Here is a 22,824-nt window from a genome sequence, read left to right as displayed (position 1 = left end):
ATCCTGAAAATACCCGAATCTACGCTCTTGGGGAGAACAAAGACTGATGGGGAACCTCCAGCAGTTGGCGCCCAAAATTCCTTAGCTTGTGAAGTGACACTGGAACTAGTTACCAAAGAAAGAAGGGTTTTTTTAGGGGTGGGGGTTGGGGAGGTACTCTGCTGTAAACATAATCTCTCTCAGATGAATAGCCTTTCCCAGCCTGAGACAGAGTTGCTGTTTTCCTGCTGAGGAGTCGGCGTCATCGGCATTCGTAAAAGGTATCTGGTGCAGAGACCATTGTGTGAAAATAGGCAAGAGAAAGGAAAAAGAGCAATAGCAAAGGACAATACTGTATTGCAATCACTTTAGCAAGCATTTCCAACATGATGACTTAACTCTAAGCAAATTGTAACAGCTGCCACTTACTGGCCCTCCCTCTGTGCCAGGCACTTAACACGCATTATCACACTCTCACATTTAATTCTCAAAATGAACCTGTAACGTAGGAGGCAGTATTATCCTCATTTTAGAGATGGGGAATTTACAATTCAGAAGCACTAAGTGACTTGTAGATGGCCACGTGGCTCATAAATGATGGAGTCAGAATTTAAGCGTAGGTTGTCCTGACCACTAAGCCCTAACCACTATACTTACTGCCTCTCAGAAAAGGAGAGAAAAACTCAGCTTGCTTACTTTTTGCCAGCAAGGACAGCTTAGGACTGAAGCAAGAACGTTGGAGACACTGCAAAAGAGGAGAATGCAGAGTCAGGGGGAGTGTAGAAGCAGGCGATAGTCTGTCTGGGACTAGAAAGATAGTACCTAGTTGGAGAAAAATGGATGGTCGAAATGAGATCACATTTTTAGTTACAGGTATATGTTTTTATAAATCATTATATATATTTACTTATATATAGTGATTAATTATTTTTATATACATCCGTTATTTTTTTTCTGAAGTCTCTATTAGAGAGTGCTCGTATAATCCAAATACTTGCATCCCCTTACCCTACTAATCATAATTATTAAACTTTTCTCGGGATACTCTTCCCCCTTTCCCAGTCTTGCCACATCCTATTATATTCCCAGTAATTTCCATAATTTATATTTATATTAAGTGTTTGTCTACTTATTGCAATCATGTCTTCTAGTTTCAAATACCTGCAGTGGGGTTCAGAAATGCATCCTTTGCTGTTTACAGTGGGTCAGCTGACAGCAGAAAAATCTAGGATGGCATGAAAGGGTCACTGGTATTTCCTGACTTTTACAAAGTTACCTTTTTCTTTTCATTAAAAAAGAAAAAATAACAATTTCTATCACTTTCAGCACTTAAGTTTTAAATATGAAATAAAAAAAGGTATTGTCTCTCTCTCACCCACTATATGAGCAACAGGAAATTTCTTGCAAAGAGCATGGCTCACAGTAGGAAGTCAGAATTACTTTTCTTGATTGAATGAGTGCTCAGTCAACAATTCTTTTTCCTAATTGATTAGCAAGTATTCTTTATATTTTGTGGACATTAACTCTTTGTCTATCAGATTTATTGCAAATATTCTCTTCTTTCTCATGTTCCTTTAATTTTATTTATGATAGATATTTAATGCTAGAAATAAGGTATATTATAATATTTAGTTTAATGTATTTCTCTTCATCATTGTGATTTCTGAGACATTTACCTATTTGGTCTATCTTTTAAGGATTTAACACTATTAACACCTCAATGATCTGGAAATTATTTTTAATAAATGGTGGAATTAGAAACTTAAATGATATCATTTTTCCAAATAATCTATTTTCTCAACTCCTAATCTCATATATGTTTCTTCCAAACTCTTTTATAATTTCCAACATATAATATATCAAAGCAATGTACTTCGTTATATACATTAATATCTGTTCTATTTATGTACCTGTTAATCCTTTTGTTAGTGCTTCCTCGTTTTAATTATTATTGTTTTATAAAAATTGCATTTCCATGGGGGCCGACCCCGCGGCGTAGCGGTTAAGCGCTCTAGCTCCGCTGCTGGCAGCCCAGGTTCAGATCCCAAGCGCGCACCGACGCACCACTTGTCAAGCCGTGCTGTGGCGGCGTCCCATATAAAGTGGAGGGAGATGGGCACAGATGTTAGCCCAGGGCTAGTCTTCCTCAGCAAAAAGAGGAGGATTGGCAGATGTTAGCTCAGGGCTGATCTTCCTCACAAAATAAATAAATAAATAAATAAACAAACAAACAAATAAAAAACTGATTTCCTGATGTGTTCTAATATCTTTTAAGGCAAGACCCCTCTATCATTTTTTTTTCCAAACTTTGTACCATTCTTGTCTGATTTTTCCTTCTGTGGAATTTTAATATTTTACTAGTTATAAATCCACTGTGATCCATCGCAGGCGAAGCAGTCTTCCCTTATGCCACTGGATGATTCTCTGACCCTTTCGCAGTTCTCTGACACTGGCAACTACATTGCCGTCTTGGCAACTCCTCCCTCCCTCCAGCTCCGCACTTGTTGCGATTTCATTCCCTGAGTGCATTTCAGCATGACCATACCCCTTCCACACTTCTTGCCTGTACTTTTGGGAATTTCAGCCTCTAAAATAATGTAGAAGCAGATTTTAATGGGAATAAAACCCTAAAAATCAATGGAGTGGAGTGGCATGTCATGTTAGGTAGAAATAAAGATTCAACTCAAAGTGTAGGAAAATTACATTTGAAAATCCCTTAAATTATCTATTTAGTTTGGCATATATGGTTTTGTGTATACAACTATGTGTAATAATATGTATATATAACAGTACATAATAATATATATAGAATATGTCATGAATAATAAAAAAGTACACTCATTTAGGGGAAGGAATGAGAATTAGCAGTACTATTGAAATTCGTGTTTTCTCTCCCCCTACCTCCCTCCACTGAGACTGTTTATTTTAATTTATATAAATTGAATGCACTTGTGAGGCAGTTTCATTCTATTTGAATGGGAAAGAGAGGCTTCCTAATTCTTGGATTGTGCTATTACTGGATCTCTGATTTAGGGGGTAAACAATGTGGAAATTATATTGAAAAAATTACTACCTTCTTTCAGGCCACGAGTTTGCTTTTTGCAAACAGTAAAATATGTAAGACATAGATTTTGACTCGCAATTTGGTTTGATAGGTCTTGTTTAATTTTTGTCCCAGATTTTGATGAAAGTTTTATCATCAGACTTGAATTTTAGTGTTAAAAGTTGTCATATCTTTGTGTGTGTGTGTGTGTGTGGATGTGTGTGTGCCTTTATCATTATATGCAGAGAAATTGCAGATGCTGCATTGAGGCTGCTAGGTAAATATAGCACTAGATGTTTCTACACTATTATTTCATAAATATTTGTTTGAAGAATTGTGTTCCTTAAGTCTGTGAAAGAATTAACTTCAACATCTGGAATTTCTTAATAGAATTGTTTGTAGGGATGAATGTAATTATATGGATTAATCATTATCCTTGGGGCCGAGGGTCTTCATTTTACTCCCATGTCACTCTCTCATACCAAATATGTTTGTTTCTCTGGTGCTCTATGCTCAATATGATTAGCTAATTTCACTTCCCTATTTAGCAAGAGGAGAACATTTTTATCCCTGCCTCCATTAGAGCTTGTTCTTCACACACTAATTTAGCGAGTCCCTCTGTAGGAAATATATGAATGAGCCTTTGTTCCAACTGGAAGCAAAATATTGGGTCTTGAAGCTCTGCTGGAAATGGTCTTCTTCTCAGTTTTTCAGTGAAGAGATTATAATCAGAGCCCAGGACTTGAGGTGAATAAAAGAAAATTCCATTTGACAAATACTATCTCTGGTTAACTAAGAACTGTGCTGAAGAGGTGGTTGAGATATGGTCCTTGTCCTAAAGAAGCTTCCAGTCTAGTGTGGGAGATAAACACTTAACCAAATAGCTACGCTATGGTGTGAAGAGTTCTGTAACAGAGAGATGAACAAAATGACACCATGATACAGACATGAGACAATTAATCCTGCTTGGTCAGTAGTCAGAGGAACATTCAAACAAACAAAAACCCAATTCACCGTTGCAGGAAATCAACAGGGCAAAAATATCGTGAGAAAAAAAATCAGCATCAGCAGCAGAAACAGTAGTAAACACTACATAAACTAGTTTCTGGAAATCTGCATGGAAGTGCTGAGTTTTGAAGGATGAATACGCATACAGGCAAATACATTCCCAGGTGGAGAGATGAGCATATTGAATTTGTGTAGGCGTGAAAATGCTTGCTCTGCTAAGAGAAAAACAAAATGTCCAGTATGACTTGTCTTGGTGGGCATGTCTGGAGTGTTGGAGGTGAAGTTAAAGGCTAGGAATGGGTTCCCAAGCCATACTATTGATTTTGAAATTTGTCCTACAGGGGATACAGAAGTTATGGTGCAGAAGAATGATATGCTCATATTTATGTTTTAGAAGGAAAACTGGCAACAGAACAGGGAACTGAGGCCAAGAAAGCAGTTGGGAATAATTTCTTCCTGACAGCTAAACATAGAGCTTGCCTTCCATTCTGGAAGAGGATTAAGGCAGAGGAGGAAATAAAAAGGAAGAAAGCTAAAAGAGGAGGAAGACAGAAAGAACTCTCTGGAGCAATTTACATTAATCAATGGTAGGAATGAGACGGTGAAGCTCCTCTCCTCTCACCTCAAGAATCTTGTATGGCATCTCAAGCCCGGAAACCAAGAACTACTTCCTGTTTACTGTCTCCTGGTTTTTGACCCCTTTCTCTCTTTTGCCTCTCACATCTGATCTTGTCACTAAATTTTAATTTTAAAAAAATTTTTCTCATCTCCCTTCCTACCATTACCAACACTGGCTTCCAGTTTAAACCCTTAGCACCTAATCAAGATCCTGGAAGGCTTATTTTCCTTCTCCTTGTTGAATGCCACCCATAGAGGATCCTCCAAAAGATCTGCTTTTATCATCCCAAGCCCTGCTCAATAGCTTAATTTGGAAGGATAAAAGTCAAATTCTCAGAATAAATTTTAAGACTCCATCCTACCTACCACCATGATTGTGCTCAGTTACCGCCTTTTGTCATAGTTTTTCCTCCCATAAATCCCTTTGGAATCCTCACTCCTTATTCTACACATATCAGAATCCTTTCAAAGAATTCAAAGTTCAGCTCAAATCCTATTTTTTGGGGGGCAAGGGGAGGCCACACTCCTTTCCTTTTGTACAAGGGCTTGAAACTTTACTGAGAAAGCCCTCCTCATCTCTCTACTTATATTATTGACCTGAATGTTTAGCAAGTTCTCAAAAATAGTCCAATAGTCTAATAATTCCCAATGGGAACATATTTAATTCAACTTGGCCAATATTTATTGTGCACTTAACATATGTAAGGCATGATGCTAAACATTGTCAGGCTGTCAATGTTAAAGGATAAATATGTCAAATGTCTGCTCTTGGGAAGAACAATTAACAATTTATTCATTAGAGGACTATTTCCACTTATATGATTAATAATTTATGACTTTTCTAATAAGTTACTCTTCCTTCATTGAGTTGGTGAGTTCCATAAGTAGAGGAAATTGTGGTGGAAGTTACGTAGATGTGTTTAAATGGCACACATTTCACAGCAAGAATCCAGTCTTGATACAGAAATGTAATCAAGCCTTCAATATTGGACTATACACTTACTCTTGATGTGTATATTGTTAATTATTCCATATATATTAGCCTGTTCAGGCTACTATAACACAGACTGGGGAGCTTGTAAACAACAGAAGTTTGTTTCTCACAGTTCTGGAGGCTGGAAGTCCAAGATCATAGTGCCAGCATTGTTGGGTGAGGGCCCTCTTCTGGGTCACAGACTGCCATCTTCTCATTGTGTCCTCACGTGAAGGAAGGGGCAAAGGAGTTCTATTGAGCCTCTTAGGCCTTAATCTCATTCATGAGGGTTCCACCCTCATGACCTAATCACTTCCCAAAGGCCCACCTCCTCATACCATCACATTGGGCATTAGGATTTCAACATATGAATTTTGGGGGACACAAACGTTCAGACCATAGCACCATGAATATTAGAAGAAATGCCTTCCTCAGGGGCTAGATGTCTAGGAATCTATTATGCTTCCATTTCCCACACGATCCTTATACAAATACCTGCACTGTTTTAAGATTTCTCTGCTACTAGTTTCAAAGGAAAGCAAAAGTAATTTCTTTCAATTATTTCCCCTGAGAGGAATATTTAATAAGTGAATTAATAACAGCAATAGCTATAAATGGGATGCATAAAGGGGACTGTCTGTAAGGAAGTAGACAAGTGTGATAAAAATGTATGGTTGTGTCACCCCTAACATTTACAGCAAGAACCATCTGCCCTCTGGTACTCTTAGCAAAAATTATAAGAAAATCAATTGTAAGGAATCAATAATTCCATTAAAAAGGAAATATAGCTTTCCAAATTATCACAGTTTTCTGCCAGAGGCATTTGAATATCACAGGGAAAAATAAAGGATTAAGCCTCATAAGAAAGCAAAAGTACCCTATGTTATAATCTTGGCCAATGCTTTCTAATTCTTCTTTTTCATATCTTTAAATACAGAATCCCCTTCACCTACAACTGAGTTTAGAAAATTCATTAAGTTCTGATGCTGATGTCACTGTCTCAGTCCTGAGCATGAACAACTGGTACAATTTTAGCTTGTTGCTGTGCCAGGAAGACTGGAACATCACCGACTTTCTCCTCCTCACTCAGAATAATTCCAAGTTCCACCTCGGGTCTATCATCAACATCACCGCCAACCTCTCCTCCACCGAGGACCTCTTGAGCTTCCTACAGGTCCAGCTGGAGAGCATTAAGAACAGTACGCCCACAATTGTGATGTTTGGCTGCGACATGGGAAGTATCCGGCGGATTTTCGAAATTACCACCCAGTTTGGGTTAACGCCCCCTGAGCTTCGTTGGGTGCTGGGGGACTCCCAGAATGTTGAGGGACTGAGGACAGAAGGTCTGCCCTTAGGGCTTATTGCTCATGGAAAAACAACACAGTCTGTCTTTGAGTACTATGTGCAAGACGCCATGGAACTGGTCGCAAGAGCTGTAGCCACAGCCACCATGATCCAGCCAGAACTTGCTCTCATTCCCAGCACGATGAACTGCATGGACGTGGAACCTGCAAATCTCACCTCAGGACAATATTTATCAAGGTAGGATGCAAGGCCTGGGTTGCATCCCCATTCACAGGGCTGTGACAGGAAGTAAAATTTCCCTCTTTATCCCCATTGCAGAAATCTTGACTCTGAGTAGCTTTAAACTCTAATAATATTTCTGAGAGGTTTTCTGGTTACAGAAGGCTAGTATTTCATGACCTGTCATTTGGAATTTGATCTATAGACTTGTAAGCACAAGTGTACAGCGGGAAACACTCAATCGTGCTTTCAAACTCTGGGTTAGTCCCATACTGGCTGTGTGTTCTTAGGAAGTTGTTTAAAAACTCTGAGCCTCAGTTTTCTAATTCGTAAACTACGGGAATATTGAATATCTTAATATATTACAATAAAGATAACATGAAATTATATGTTAAAAGTACCTAACACTGTGCTCAGCTCACAGTAGATGCGCAACAGATGTCTCTATCCCTGCCCACTCTTTTCCACATCAACAGACTTGGGCAAACCTCTCTAAATCTACACAGAGAAAAAAATTTAGTCACGCAAGAAATGGACTTTGCTCTCTCCTCCCAGGCCTTGATGCTTAAGGCAGTATAGAGTGCTGGTTAAAGACATAGACCCGGGATCCAGACTCTCTGAGCCCAAATTTTAGGTCTGCCACTTACTACTTGTGTCACTCGGTTAAGTTACCTAACTTCTCTGAGCCTTGGTTTCCTATGTCCTGTATGCATTTAAAATGGATGTAACAGTAGATCCTACTATACATGTAGTTGTTGTGATAAATAGACAGACAGACAGATAGATAGATAGATCGATAGATAGATAGGACCAAGAGGTCCACAAGAGTATTTTATATACACACATGTTTTATTTAATTAGATACCTTTCTTCTCCAGTTCCCCAGCCTGGTTCAGAATAGAATGAAAAAGCTCATTTAAATTAGAAAACAGCCCATCATATAAAAATGATTTTCATGATCCCTAGAAATATCCTTAAAAGAAATTTTATATTTTATGTATTTATTTTATATATTTTATAGGGGCCTAGATTTTTTTTCTGAAAAGGACCACCTATGGTCAGAGAGGCCAAATCAGAGAATTATTGCTGTTTCAGAGGTGAAGGCTTAGCTACAGGCTGGCCCCATTTTTAGGCAGCCCTCTTGGAGCAGGGACATCTGACTGTATTGAGGAACAGAAGGCCACCTCATAATGTCTTGCCTTTTAGAAAGACATGAGTACTGATGAACGCTAAGGAGGTCCTAAGTATTTTACATTCAATTTTACACATATGGATCGAGCACCTACTACGTGTAAGACAACTTGCTAAATGTCATGTATGTGGCCAAGTTTAAGAACAGCCTATACACTCCCTAAAGATTGTTGTCAATAAAATAATTCAAAATTTATTTAAGAATCTATTAATGGTAAAGTTAGATGTTCAATCATCATTTGAACTTTCCATTTTTCTCATATTGTATTTGAATTTCCTTAAGAGTAAAGTCTATGTATATTTACAGCCACTATCCAGATTTAATCTACTGTTTTTGAACCAGCACATAATTGAGGCTCAGGATTTTATCCGAGATAAGCAACATTCTCCTTTATAACAAAAATATAAGCAAGGCCTTTATTTATATTCATTATTTTGGAAGGACAATTGTAAACAGCAGACAGAAAAAACCATCTGTGGAAATTACATTAAATTATTTAGCATCTTTCTGTCTCAGGTACAGTGGAAAGCACAAGAGAAATGATTCTGTTCGGATCCTAAACATGTTTAGAAACTACAGGGAGAAATATTTGTTGGCTTGGCTTGTATATACCTCAAGGGTCCATTTTATCAAAATCAAACTGATCTTTCTGGCTCCTCAAAACTTAGTTTATGCTAAAGTTATGTGCCTCCTTTGACAAGGATCCCATGGCACTTTGTACATGAAATTATACGATGATATTTAGCCCATTCCATCATCATTATTTGTCTATGTGTCTGACTTCTAAGCTAAAATATAAATTCTATTAAGTGGAGACACTATTATTCAGCCCAGTTTAATGCCTAGTATATAGCAGCCACTTACTAGACATTTATCGAAATTGACATACACAGAAGGAAAGGAAATTTTATATTACATTTACATCCTACATCATCTGTTACTGTAGAAGAAAAATGAGTGGCTGACAGATAAATAAAATTTTGTCTAAATTAAAAACAGGTTTTTTTTTTACTTACCTAGATACCATCTGGTTTTCTCCTTTTCCTTTTTTTTTTTTTTTTTTGATGGAGTGTTAGGTTAGTGGATGACCTCTGCCCTTGTGGTTGTTTCCACTTGCTTATTCCAAAAACTTTGAAAGTTGTAGAAGAAGAATGTGAGGTTTGGAGCCCAGCAGCAATGCACAATGTATAAGGGTCAGTGGATGTGTTTGAGAATGAGCTCAAAGAACTTGAGGAAATATGCCTAGGACTTCATAAGCTCCCTGAGGAATACAGTCAAAGAGAAAGTTTCAAAGTGTTCAGGAAAGGGTCAAGGAAGTGGGCACATCCCTGGAAGGAATCTTTATAATGAATAACTGAAAAGCTGCCTTAAGCCACAAAGCATCTGTGGATTTTTCATCATCCTTATTTATTTTGTTGAATATACTCTTTTAGAAAGTGCATTATTCTCAGTCCATAAGTCACATCTGCATACAGTAATTTTCTTAATCGTTTCTAAATTTTGCGAGGCTGACCCCACTTCCTCTCTGCAAAATGAAAGTCATGAAGATGATGAGCCATGAACAGCGAGTGTCAGGGTTTCGCAAGCTCTCATTTCTCACACAATCATTTTTGGTTTGGGCTGACAGAATTGCTAACATTTTAAAATGTTAATGAAATCACCAAAAACATGGCTTTTCAGCATAGGCTTTTAGACTAGAAAAATCATTTCTCATGGCAGACTACACAGACGTAATTACAGGTATAAGGGATTTTATTCTTTCCAGGTCCCCACATACCACAGCAAACATCCATCATAATTAAATGTAGACAAAACCACTTGGGCGCCAAGTTCTTGGCATGATCTTTAACAATTTATTTACAAGTAGTTTTATTAAATGTTAATTATTTGAAGCAATGGTATCTGATACATTCTTTGATAATAACTCCCTAAATACATATGTATGGGTCCTTTTGTGCAGCCAGTGACTATTTGTTGAACTAGGGTGAGGTAAACAAAGTGAAGACTTGCATCTTGCCGTTGTGTAGCTGACAGCCTAGCGCATGGAGTTGACAAGTAAGTAAATGGTTATAAAACAAATGAATATATGATTCTTAAAAATAGCGATAACGTTCAGATACACAGTGGAGGAAAAAATTAACTCTTCTCAGAGACTTGGTGATGATGGAGAAACACTGGAATTGGATCTTGATAAATAAATAGGAGTTTTCTGGGTTGGAGCAAATTCACAGGCACAGGAAAAGGCATATGCAAATTCACCCAGACCTGAAAGAGAAAGTCAGTACTGTTGGAGCATTCATTGCATATGAAGAGGATTTGACATGATTCTGGAAAAGTAGTTAATTTGATAGCATGCCACACAGGGCTTTTATACCAAACTAAGGAGTTTGCGTTTTATATGCACACTGAATGTACTTGAATGGCAGCACGTTAGCCATGACGCATTTATAAAATCATGATCCTTAACTAATTAACCAAATAAAGTAACACAGTGTAAAAGTCTTGCAAGTAATTTTTTAAAACCATTAGGATATAAAAGTTGTTTTTATTTCTCAAAATTGGATTTAGCCTTGCCCACATTTACTCCCTTATTGCATTCTAAACACCAGACTCTGGTGAAAGTGAATAAGAGTTTTAGGACTTACCTGCTTCTGTTCGTAGGGTTAGGATTTGCCCATGCTTATCTGAAGGCCCTGGGTGCTAATGAATCTGTTGTTCCTGGAGAAAGAGCTCCCTGAGTTACTCAGAGCCTGGTCAAAGGCAGTTAACCTTTCTTTCAGAATTCCAAGAGTTTAGACACTGAGAGATACCTTGTTCTCCTTGGCCTAAGAAATCCCTGACCCTTTGGCTAATTAATCATAGTCCTGATGATTATATATTCTACCTTCTAAGCAGGTTGTGGAGTCTTGCCTTTCTTCTTTGAACAGCTTCTGCAGTTCAGTTCTGTATCAAGTAGGCAGTGATTAATTCATCCCAAACATTTATTTATTCCCAAACATTTGTCGAAGCTTACTAATATTAGGCTAGGCCCTTGGCTAATGCTGGGGACACAAAGAATAAAAGACTGGGGCCCTGCTCTCAGGAAACTTATGACTCCCTTCTTCTGTTCTCTCACCAAGAGAGGGTATGATCCTCTAACTAAATCCTTTTGGATTATTTTCTATCCATTTTCTTTGACCTAACTGTTTGGTTATCATTCTTCACTGGAACAACACCCACTCTACTGGTGATTATCCTCTGGTATTAGCTGGCGTTGTTAGGCTCCCTCCTCCGTTGTCCCTGAAGAATGGTCCACCATGCTAGAGACTCTTTCCCCTTCAAGCTATGTTCATCTTTATGCTTACATGGTCAAGCAATACCAAGATTCACTGGTCTTTCACTAATAGTAAATATTGCTTTATTTATTGATTCTGAACACATTATTCACAACCTATTATGTGCCAAGTATTGTGAGGTACTAGGAAGCTTCAGAAAAAAAGACTAAAACAAATATCCATTCAAAAATCCCAAGGTATAAATTGCTGATGGTCCCCATTTCATTCCTGAATATTAGAAGAGTTCCAGCAGAACTTGAGGCTGCATGATATAATTCTAATTTTGGGTATTCTCATCTACCTTTGCAATAATTTACTGGCATTGTGACCCTGGAAAAGTTATTTAATCTCTGGAAACTCTAATTTCCTTAATTGTAAGGATTCCTACTTGGAAAGTTAAGTGGTATGCCTAAGGTCATTCAGCTAGTACTTTATATGGGAAGATTTAAATCAGTTCATCTAAATCCAAGTTCCAGGCTCTTTCAGAATTAAAATAAACTTTCCTTAATTGAGATCCCATTACTTTGTAATTCATATTCTTTCTGCCAAAAGCTATAAATCAAGAGGCATGATTACCCATGCATAAGCTTTCTTGTCCTAAAGGACTTCTGTGGAGCCAAACTAGTTAGCCTGTATGTTTCAACATGTACTTAAAAGAAATGCAGTTGCATTGAACATGGAAGCCAGGGGTTAGATGCTGGTAACACTGGTTCTTTGGATCCTCAAGGAGAACCCATTACTGTGGGATGACCTAGTGTGTCCAGCTGTTACTCCTGGGTTAACTTTCTCTGCTACGGCTACCAAAGCGTTAGTACTTCTAGAAAACATATGCCTTGGTGTCAAGAATCTTAGGGACGAACACTTAAGGTCTTTATTTCCAGATGTTTCCAATAGGAACCCCCCATAACTGGACTAATTTGGCTGAAATGCTTTGAATTTGCCCCTCCTTCTATGTCACTTAAGTCATGTGAAGAGCTTAGTCTGAAATTTTCTCTAAGTCATGAGGGCTTCAAATAAGGAACACTGAAAAATATGTATTCCCTCAGGATGCTATTTTGATAAATACAGTTTAAATTTGCTTAATCTAGCAGATTTTAAACTGTGGAATTTTTCCAAATTAGGAGAGCTTCCAAGCTTTTATTTGCCTGAGAGGAAATTGTGTTCTTTGTTGACTTTTTTACTTTGTATGCATCTACTATAAAATTTGGAAACATATCAAAAAGAGGTATGAAGATAGAGAGGGCAATACTGCAGCTCTCTTCTGAATTCTGGATCTATCTCTTGGGACCACTTCAATCTCCAGACCCTGTAACCCTTCGGATGGAAGTTTGACTGGTAAATACCGCATAATGTCCCTTCGCCAGGGCTATGATAAGGGAAGGGATATCAGCACCTGGTCCAGTGCTGGAGCCAGATCTAGAGAGCTAGAATGAATTAAGTTGGGGTATTACACAAAGCAACCAGGAGCAGTCCAAGGGGTGAGCACAGACCATAACTGTGGAGAAGAGTCAAGGGTCATACCAAAAAGCAAAGGGAAAGGAAAACAATCTGAGGGTATGGGGTAGATCTAACTACCATGTGGGAAAAAAACACTCAGAGAAAAAAGTGTCAACTTGCCACTTGTGCCACATGAAAGCAAGAAAAAGAGAGCACTGTAGTCATGCGTCCAATTTCTTGACATAGTGACCCCCTCACACACACCAATTGTAACACAGCCCAAAATGTATATTAAAATATGACTCAATCCCATAGATTAGTATTTTTTCTCCTCTTGGGAAAAGAGTCAAGTATCTGTATGCAATACAGTAACTGTATCACAATACAGTTTCACTTGTAAGTAACTGAATTTTGTAGATATTGGTAAAACATAGACCAAATGATTCATATACATATGTACATTTAATATGTGATTAAATTGTTGTTGTACATTCACTGATAGAAATCTATTTTAAAAGATGAGCTTTGTGAGTTGTTTTAAAAGATGATGCAATCAATGATTAAAATGTGTGGGGCCCTCTGCTCTGAAGATTGAAATTTAGCAATTTCCAATTCCTATTAAATTCCTTATCATCAGAGAGTTTTCCCATTAAACTAATTTCTATTTTTGATACTATCCATTGTTCAGGGGAAAATGTATTGGAATTTTAATGCTTTGAACTGTCTATAGATTGCAAATGCAAATACCTCCTGGCTGACTGAGCCCATTCTTCTGGCAAAGTGATGAAGAGCTCTTTAAGAGATATATATCTGATTTGAGCAGAAGACATGTTTAATTGCATTTACCAAACATTACTGAGCAGTTACTCCGACCAGGCACCATATTGTGCCTAAGATTCAAAGATGACTCAGTGCTATAGATGCTTAGATGAACACTGAAGTCTCTTTCAGCTTGACAGCCTGCAGTGTTATGAAGCAGAGAAGTGAGAAAGGGAAGATTTGTTCATTCCTAACAGCAACTCTGCAGAAGAGACTGCTCTCGGAATGTGGAGAATGTCAAAATCCATACTTTCTAAGACTTACAGTCTAAAAAGTCAAAGATGAGTTAATCAGCTGTTGAATACTTATACTCTAGGGTTACTAAGGAAGATTAAAGAAGACAGTTAAGGAGTCATTTTCATGTATCTCAAGAAATCATGTATGTTTAATGTTTAATTTAGAGAGCTGTCCCATGTATGGAAAACAAAATCAAAGTAATGTCCTCTGACAGAATTGGACTGTGGGTAAGCTCCGTGGCTAAGATGGCAAACTCATGTTATCATGAAAGGGAGTCAGATACCACAGGGGTCGGCTTCAGTGAAAGAGGCCAAACTGAGTAACAACTGGCCATACAAATAGTCTCCAGGGTGATAAAAAAAAAACCAGAGAGATGGTAAAAGAGACATTGAAAAATATAAAGGGAAGTAAATAGATGGATTTCAGAGAGTAGTGGTAGGTGGCCTAAAGTGGCAATAACAACAACAACAAATAGTTAAAATAACTAGGGATGGTCAAGAGTTGATTGAAGATGCAATCTCTTCTTAATAGGATAGAATATTGGCAATCCCTCTGTACAAAGTCCACCAAAAGGAAAAGAGGACAAAATTCAGAAAAATAAAATAAACGAAAGAACGTTAAAGGAATAATGAGATAACTATAGGTTAACCCACATGCCCGAAACTGTAAGAATGCTGGAGGAAGGGGAAATAATCTGGAGCCTGAGGAAGAGACACAAAATGAGAATCACGTAGGGAATAAGAACGATTAAGGGAAAGTCTTGAAGAGTTAAGAAAAATCACACACATGTATTAAAATACAAACATAAAATATAAATAATTAATAATTCAGACAACTGGAGATCTATGGAGGTTGTGAACGATCAGAATTGGGTGTAAGTTTTCTAAAAGATGTAAGATTATCCAGAGAGAGGATGGTTTGGCGCTCTTCAATGATAAAGCGCAGGAAAACACTGTGTAAGTGTAAGCTTGTGGCAAATGCAAGTGTAGAACTTTGGAGGATGTTTTTGAATGGAAGATTCGTTACATGATTGTAGATATGAATCGTGTGAAGAAAAGATGAGATTTCTGAACATCGATGGATCTCTTCCCATCTCTCCTTCTCTCCTCTCAGAAAAAGAAGAATGGGAAACTTTAAAACTATTTCTTTGTCTCATACTAAAAGGGATTTACTTAGCTTTTATGCTACAGTCAATAGATCTGGAGCTAAATTAAAAGTGACGAAGAAATAAATATTTAGATTCAGTGCATGAGAGTAAATAAATCTGATAAGAATTAGGTGGCGCGGGCCGGCCCGGTGGCGCAAGCGGTTAAGTGAGCGCGCTCCGCTGCGGCGGCCCGGGGTTCGCTGGTTCGGATCCCGGGCGCGCACCGACGCACTGCTTGGTAAGCCATGCTGTGGCGGCGTCCCATATAAAGTGGAGGAAGATGGGCACCGATGTTAGCCCAGGGCCGTCTTCCTCAGCAAAAAAAGAGGAGGATTGGCGGATGTTAGCTCAGGGCTGATCTCCTCACAAAAAAAAAAAAAAAAAAAAAAAAAAAAAAAAAAGAATTAGGTGGCGCTGGTGGAGGGGAATCGGGGAGAATGTCACCAGCAATAACATAGCCAAAGATTTCTAATCAGGCAAAGGCAAAAAATCAAAATTAAGTTCTCACAGGCTAAAAAATTTTATAGAGCTTTATGGAGGATGAACAAGTCTCTTATTCCTCAGGGAGGAAACATTTAATGTGATGAGATGATCATGGGAAAGGAAATTCAGCTCATTTTTCAAGACATAAGAGAATGAGGATACAGATTTTTTTAATGGTACAAAGAAAGTTCCCAAAGGGAAAAATAAATGTTAAGGCTTTACAGAGCAAAATAAATATTCCCATAAATATGATTAATGGAAGGCAACAATAGGGGAACAAAGAAAAGATAAAGAGGGCAGTTTAAAAAGAAATAAAAAACAAACGAGAGAAGTAGATATACAGAGACAAGTTGGTGAGTGAAAAAAGATCAAAGTAGAAATAAATGTGACCTATAAACAACTGGGCATGGAAGAAGACACATAAGGATGATGATGCATTTAAACAACAAAAAGGTAAATTCAAATGTTGCCAACATTGAGATTATTACAGAACTAGTTCCAAAGCAAGAAAAGATACAGATTTATAATAAATACAAAAAACATAATGTTAGTAAATTTTACACGCAGAATAAGGTGGAAGAAAAATCAGGGGACAACAAGTCTTGACATCCTTAGGAATATGACAACATTATTTGTAGTTGGAGATTTTTATTTAACTTTAGTAAATTTTAGAGCAAGTTTTTAAAAAGTGAAAATAGTACATGAATAATGTAATTAGTCAGATAAATTAAGATAAACTGCAATTAATATTTTATTTTTAAAGAAGATAGGAACACAAATATGTCCTCATCCGAAAAGAAAAAAACAAGAGGAGAGAGAGGTGGGAGGAGACCTAGAAAGAAGGAATTAACAAAATAAAAACCAAAATTAATTGAGGAGAAACCCTTAAATTAGTATAAATGATATTATATGAGGTTCTGTAGCAACAAATTCCTAGAAAAATATCATTTGTAAAATTGATCCAGAGAAATGGAAAGCTTATTAGAAGAGATTGAAAAAGTGATTAAAGAATTACAATTCTGAAAAAAGTGCCCAGATAGTTTTACAACTGACTCTCGCAAACTCAAGTGGTAAAACACAACACTAAACATTTTTTGGTTGAAGTTGACCTAAAACATTTCTCACGGAAGTCCTTTGCTTTCTGTCATTTTAGGAATATCTTAGGTCCCATTTTGAAAATAATACAATAAAACTTTTCTCAAGTGAATTATATAGTGGGAGAGTATAACGAGATCTACAATTTACTTTTTAAATGCTATAAAAAGAGGTAAAGCAATCAGAGGAGAACTTCCACCAGCTCTCTTGCCCACATCCCCCCATCTGCTTGTCTCTGGGTTCTATATTCTCTCTGCCTTCTCTCTCGTGTCCGTGCACCTCTCTAAAGTGTGACACTCCCACTTGCACTTTAGAGCACAATCTCTTTTGGCCCTCAAGGGCATTGTCCCAGGAACTCTCCCTCTTCTCTCCTACATCAACAATGTTTCTATTTTTTCTGGATCATTCCCATCAGCATAAAAGTTTGTGCTTATTATATATATATATATATGTGTATATATATATATATATATATACACGTTATACATACACATGTATACATTTATACACACACACATTTACTTGATTTTTCCCCTCCACCGCTATTCCATTTTTCTCCTTCTCTTTACAGCATAACCCACTAAAGACTTATCTCCAACTTCTCTCTCCCCATTCTCCCTTGAAGCATTAGGCTGCAACACTTCACTGAAGTCACCAGTGGCCTATGTATTTCTAAAGCCAATGGTCAGTTCTCAGTCCTTGTATTTGATCTGTTAGAAGCTTTTGACACAGTGGATCACTGTCCTCTCCTTAAAACATCTTTTTTTCTTGGCTTCTAGACCACAACACAGCCTGCTTTTCCCCTATATCTCTGGTTACTTCAGTTTCCTTTGCTAGTTCTTCCTCACCTCACCTTCCCAATGTTGGAGTGCCCCCGACTTATTCCTTGGACTTCTTCTCATCTGCAGTTACTGACATTGTGATCCCATTTTGTCTCCTTAAATACCATGTGTAGAGTGGTGGCTCCCAAATTTGTATCTCCAGTCCAGACCTTATTCCTGAACTCCAGACAATCTCCCACTACCTACTTGGCATTTCCATTTGGATGTCTATCAGTTATCTCTAACTTAACATTAGCAAACTGAACTCCTGGTAGTTCTCACCTACCTCAAACCTGATTCTCTACAGTTGTCTTTATCTCAATTAATGGCAACCCCATCCTTCCAATTGCTCAGAGCAAAGACTTCGGTGTCATCCTTGCCTCTCCTTTTCCTAGCAACCATATCTGAGCCATCAGCAAATCCTGTCAGTTCCACCTTCAAAATATATCAAGATCTGACTAGTTCTTCCCCCCTCTACAGCCACCACCTCAGTTCAAACTCCCATCCCTTTCACTCTGGGTGTTTGAAACAGCCTCCTAACTGGTCTTTCTGCTTCTGCTCTTGCTTCTCTTTAGTCCATTCTCAACACAGCACTGTGATGAGCCTGTTAAAATGTAAATCATATTGTATCACTTCTCTGCTCAAAACCCACCAATGGCTTTCCAGCTCATGTAGAGAAGAAACCAAGTCCTTACAATGACCTACAAGATCCTCTTTTCCCCACCTCCCACTCCGCTTAAGTCTTCTCTGCCCTCGTTTTCAACTCTCCTGCCCCTCACTCCCTTAGCTATTCCTCAAACATACCAGACACAGTCCCACTTCAAGGATGTTGGATTTGTTGCTCCCTATACCACGGAATGTTCTTTCCTCAGATATCTTCCTGGTTAGCGCCTTTCCTTTCTTCAGCTTTTTCCTCAAATATCACTTTCTCAGAGAGGCCTTTCCTGGCCTCCCTACTCTGAAATTTCACCCCACTGACTACCAACCCTGACATATCTTATCTCCATATTCTGTTTTATGTTTCCTCTTTGCACTTAGCACTAACATCCCATGTAAATTACCTGTTTATCATATTTATTCTGTCTCCTTCAGTAGAATATAAGCTTCATAGATTTTTGTTTGTTTTGTTCACTACCATATCCTCCAGCACCTAGAACATTGCCTGGCACCTAGTGAGTACTGTTGAATGAATAAATGATTGAATGGATATGTATTGTTTTGTAAACATCTTTGTTCATTTGTCTTAATGAATAAGAAAATTCTTTAATTAGTATGTCAAGTTTTGTGTGCAAATGTGGCTTCAAATATATATCTAAAATATGTTAAACACTGATCTTGTTTATACTGTGAACTGGTTCAAAAACATTTTTTACATAAATTTGCAAAGAAGTACAAGTTTTATCTTGGCTTCTATACAAATCAACACATATTCTTCATTAGTGACGTAAGTGGGAGCTGTTACTTTAAAGTAATAAGTTATCTCCATGCAAATTAACTAATGAGCTTCATTCTTTCAAGCAGAGTGGTATCTTAGGAGATTTGCTGATAAAGAAGATGTATACCTGAACTGCTTTGTTAAACACTCACTATGCACAAGGCCCAGTGCTAAACTAGGTTCTCAATTACAGAGTGAGGTCCAGGCCCTTATCGTACCATGACAAAGCTATTGTCATATTCTTCTGGGTGGTCTCCTGGTCACCATCTCTTCCTTCTTGTATATACATTTTACCTGTTTCCAGATCAATATTGCAGATGCAGACCTCTGGTTATATCATTAGTTTGCTCAGAAATCTGCACAGCTCCCCTTTTCCAATTAAATAAAATCCAATCTCAAAAAAAGGACATGTGGGGGTCGGCCCTGTGGCATAGTGGTTAAGTTCGTGTGCTTCACTTTGGCGGCCTGGTGTTCTCAGGTTAAGATCCCGGGTATGGACCTACGCACCACTTATCAAGCCATGCTGTGGCAGGTGTCCCACATATAAGGTAGAAGAAGATGGACACAGATGTCAGCCCAGGGCCAATCTTCCTCAGCAAAAAGAGGAGGATTGGCAACAGATGTTAGCTCAGGGCTAATCTTCCTCACCAAAAATAGAAAATGGACATGTGAATCCTCTATAGACTTGTTGCAATCTGCTTTTCCTATATTATTTTCTCATATTTTTCTGCCCTGCTCTCCAATCAGATTGTTATGCTTACCACTCCCTGTTACATTTTCCACCTCCTTACTTTCCTCATAACATTCCTGAATCTGGAAGATTTATTTAGAATTCATATCTAGACTGGAGCAGCAGTGTGATGAGCACGGAGTGTGGTGGTATTATTGGTCCCTGTGATCCAGGCTCTAAATTTCTATTAAAAGAATTTAAGATTACTCTTCTCCTTTTTTATACCCACACTGCTCTATGGGCTCACTTTCAGCTGATATTCAACTAAATACTCCAGGTCTTATGTATATGACATTCCATTGAGCCGAGTTTTACACATTCTTAGTATGGTTTGTGAACTAAATCCAACCCTGTGCATTTGGCCCTCTTAAAAATCACTATTTTTCTTTTTGAAACTACATATCTCTTGATTATACCATCTTCTCTCCACTTCTACTACTATTTCCCTAGCCTTGCCGCTTTAAGCCCCTTGTGAAACAAGCAGAGAGACAGGAAGAGAGGAAGCAAGAGGAGGGAAGGAGCATTATTCCTCATATAAGAAATTGTGCTCAGGCCCCTCCTCCTTCCAAACCATTTCCTATATAGCTAGCAGGACAAAATTTTTTTCTAAAATCAAATCTGATGATCCTGTCCCTCCCCAGATGAAATAAATACCCTCAATGTTCTCCGTTGCATTCATCTTGGCCTCAGACCTTTTGTAATTCATTTCCCACCCTCATCTCCAGCCTTATTTCTCACTGCTTGTCATCAGGCAGCTGCACTCTCTGTCTCTGGCTTTTGCACATGCATCAGTCCCCAGCTTCTCTGCCTGGCTAACTATAATTCCTTCTTCAAGTCTCAGCTCTGGCACTTCTTCCTCTAAGAAGCCTTCCTTGTCACCCCTAGAGTAAAATGTCGCTGCTCTCTGTTCCAATGACACCCAGGTTTACCTGTATTATGACGCTCATTACCCTGGTTTAGAATTGCCTGCTCATTTTCTTTCTTCTCATTACTAGACTTTGAGCTCCTTGCGAACAGTGAATGTGTCTTTCATCTCTACAACTCTAGTCCTAAGACCAATGCCTGGCATTCGTATCAGTTTATCTTGCCAATAAAGTTATTCTTGATTTTTCTTTTTCTTGTTCATCAGAGAAGAGTCCAGGGCAAGATAAAAATCAACAGGGTGGAATTCGATTTAAGGGAAACTATGATTTCAACCTTTAAATCTTTTTTCTTTTAATTTTGTTTTTTTGCTGGGAAAGATTCACTCTGAGCTAACATCTGTTGCCAATCTTCCTCTCTTTTTTTTTTCCTCCCCAAAGCCCCAGTACATAATTGTATATTATAGTTGTAAGTCCTTCTAGTTCTTCTATGTGAGCCACCGCCATAGCATGGCTACTGACAGATGAGTGGTGTGGTTCCGTGCCCTGGAATGGAACCCAGGCCGCCGAAGCAGAGCACACTGAACTTTACCTGCTGGGCCATCAGGGCTGGCTCACAACCTTTTAATCTTTTAATTAACATAGTAAGCATTGAAGCTATGCTACTCATTGTCATTACATTACAAAGAATGTGAAGTGTGACTATAACTGAAAGCTATCAATGAGATTATTTTAATTTATGCTCACTGCAAAACTGAAAATAAAAGAGAAAGAAATAATCTGTCATAAATGGGGATTCTCTGAGACCCAATTTCTTGGTGCCAATTGCAGAGTGGAACAAGCACTGGATTTTCTTGTCTGGGGAAATTGAAGACATTTAGATCCTGATTGATTGGCCTTTCTGTGACAAATGAATGCCTCAAAGACAACTGAGCATTGTCCTTCGGTCATGGCCATCTTGAATGTTATCTGACACTGATAAAGAGAAATGGTTTTACTGGAATGAAGGACTTATATGATCTCTGAAAGATTTCTGAAGACTTCTAGTACCTTCTTTTCTGAGGTACTAGAAATTTTTTTAAGTATATGTTTATTCAGTAGTAGTCTTTCAAGGGTCCATCCAGTTAAAATTTATAGTCATTAAGCCCCAAATATTCTTAAAATAATGAAGGGCTTCTCTTTCTACAACTTTAACTTTACTTTCCTGATCACTAAATTAACCAAATGAAATTACCTATTTATTACTAACCATTTTATTGCCCAGGCTATGTCAGTAAGTGCAAGTGGGGTCACGGGGGGACACAGGGGAGGTGCATGTATGTGTGTCTTAACAAATCTAAACATAAGTAGCTCATCAGAAACACAATTGTAGTCATCCTTCCTTTATAGTACCTAGGTAATTATCAATTGATTAATCTGTATATTTTAATGATTTGGCTCCCTACTTCTCTAAAGAAGCAGAAAACTGTTTTAAAGCCTAAGATAACTGAGACTTCATTACTTGTTGCAAAATTGGATTCATTTTAAGTGGTAGAGTCCCACTGAGGAGTGCTAACATGAATAATTACCACTACCCGCAATCTACCAAAATGAGTAGTTTCATTGCATTTAGCGATAGTAGCATCTTCAAATGTGATTTATGTTTATATTGCTAATGAAAATGAATACATCCTTCACAGTCTCAGATTTTTCTATGTCCCTTCTGTGGCAGCATAACTTCTTACTACTTGTATTTGCATTTGTAAATTACTGAGTAATGTTTGTGGCGGGCAGTGGATGAATGTGTTTTGCTGAGAGCTGTAGGCGAGAACTATTCCTCTACTTTCTTGGTCCTTCTGGCTAGTCTAAGAATTAAATTGACATGAGATAGAATAATGGGAGAAAATCAAAGAAAGTTTAATAACATCTATACATGGGAGAAACCCAGGAAATCTGAGTAACTCGCCAAAATGGCAGAAGCCATTACCTTAAATACCATCTTCAGCTAAGGACAAAGAAGGATGTTGGGGGTAGTGGTTTGGGACTTTAAAGGGGAGGAAGGCAATTTACATGGAGATGGAAAAGTAAATGTTTGATAAACAAATGTTAACTATGCCTTGCAAAGACAAT

General features: G+C 38.0%; 1 protein-coding gene across 3 annotated transcripts in view; it reads left to right on the top strand.

Annotated features, from left to right (window-relative positions):
* GRIN3A (glutamate ionotropic receptor NMDA type subunit 3A) overlaps nt 1–22,824 on the top strand; it is a 154,347-nt gene that overhangs the window by 36,386 nt on the left and 95,137 nt on the right. For all 3 annotated transcript variants that reach the window (XM_058523678.1, XM_058523676.1, XM_058523677.1), the window contains one exon: nt 6,559–7,163. In XM_058523678.1, coding sequence (XP_058379661.1) covers nt 6,559–7,163 — 605 coding nt within the window. The remainder of the gene's footprint in view (nt 1–6,558; nt 7,164–22,824) is intronic.

Source organism: Diceros bicornis, chromosome 28, assembly GCF_020826845.1.
Source record: "Diceros bicornis minor isolate mBicDic1 chromosome 28, mDicBic1.mat.cur, whole genome shotgun sequence".
NCBI lineage: Eukaryota > Metazoa > Chordata > Mammalia > Perissodactyla > Rhinocerotidae > Diceros > Diceros bicornis.
The sequence above is the reverse complement of the archived record's forward strand: the minus strand, read 5'-3'. Positions and strand labels throughout refer to the sequence as shown.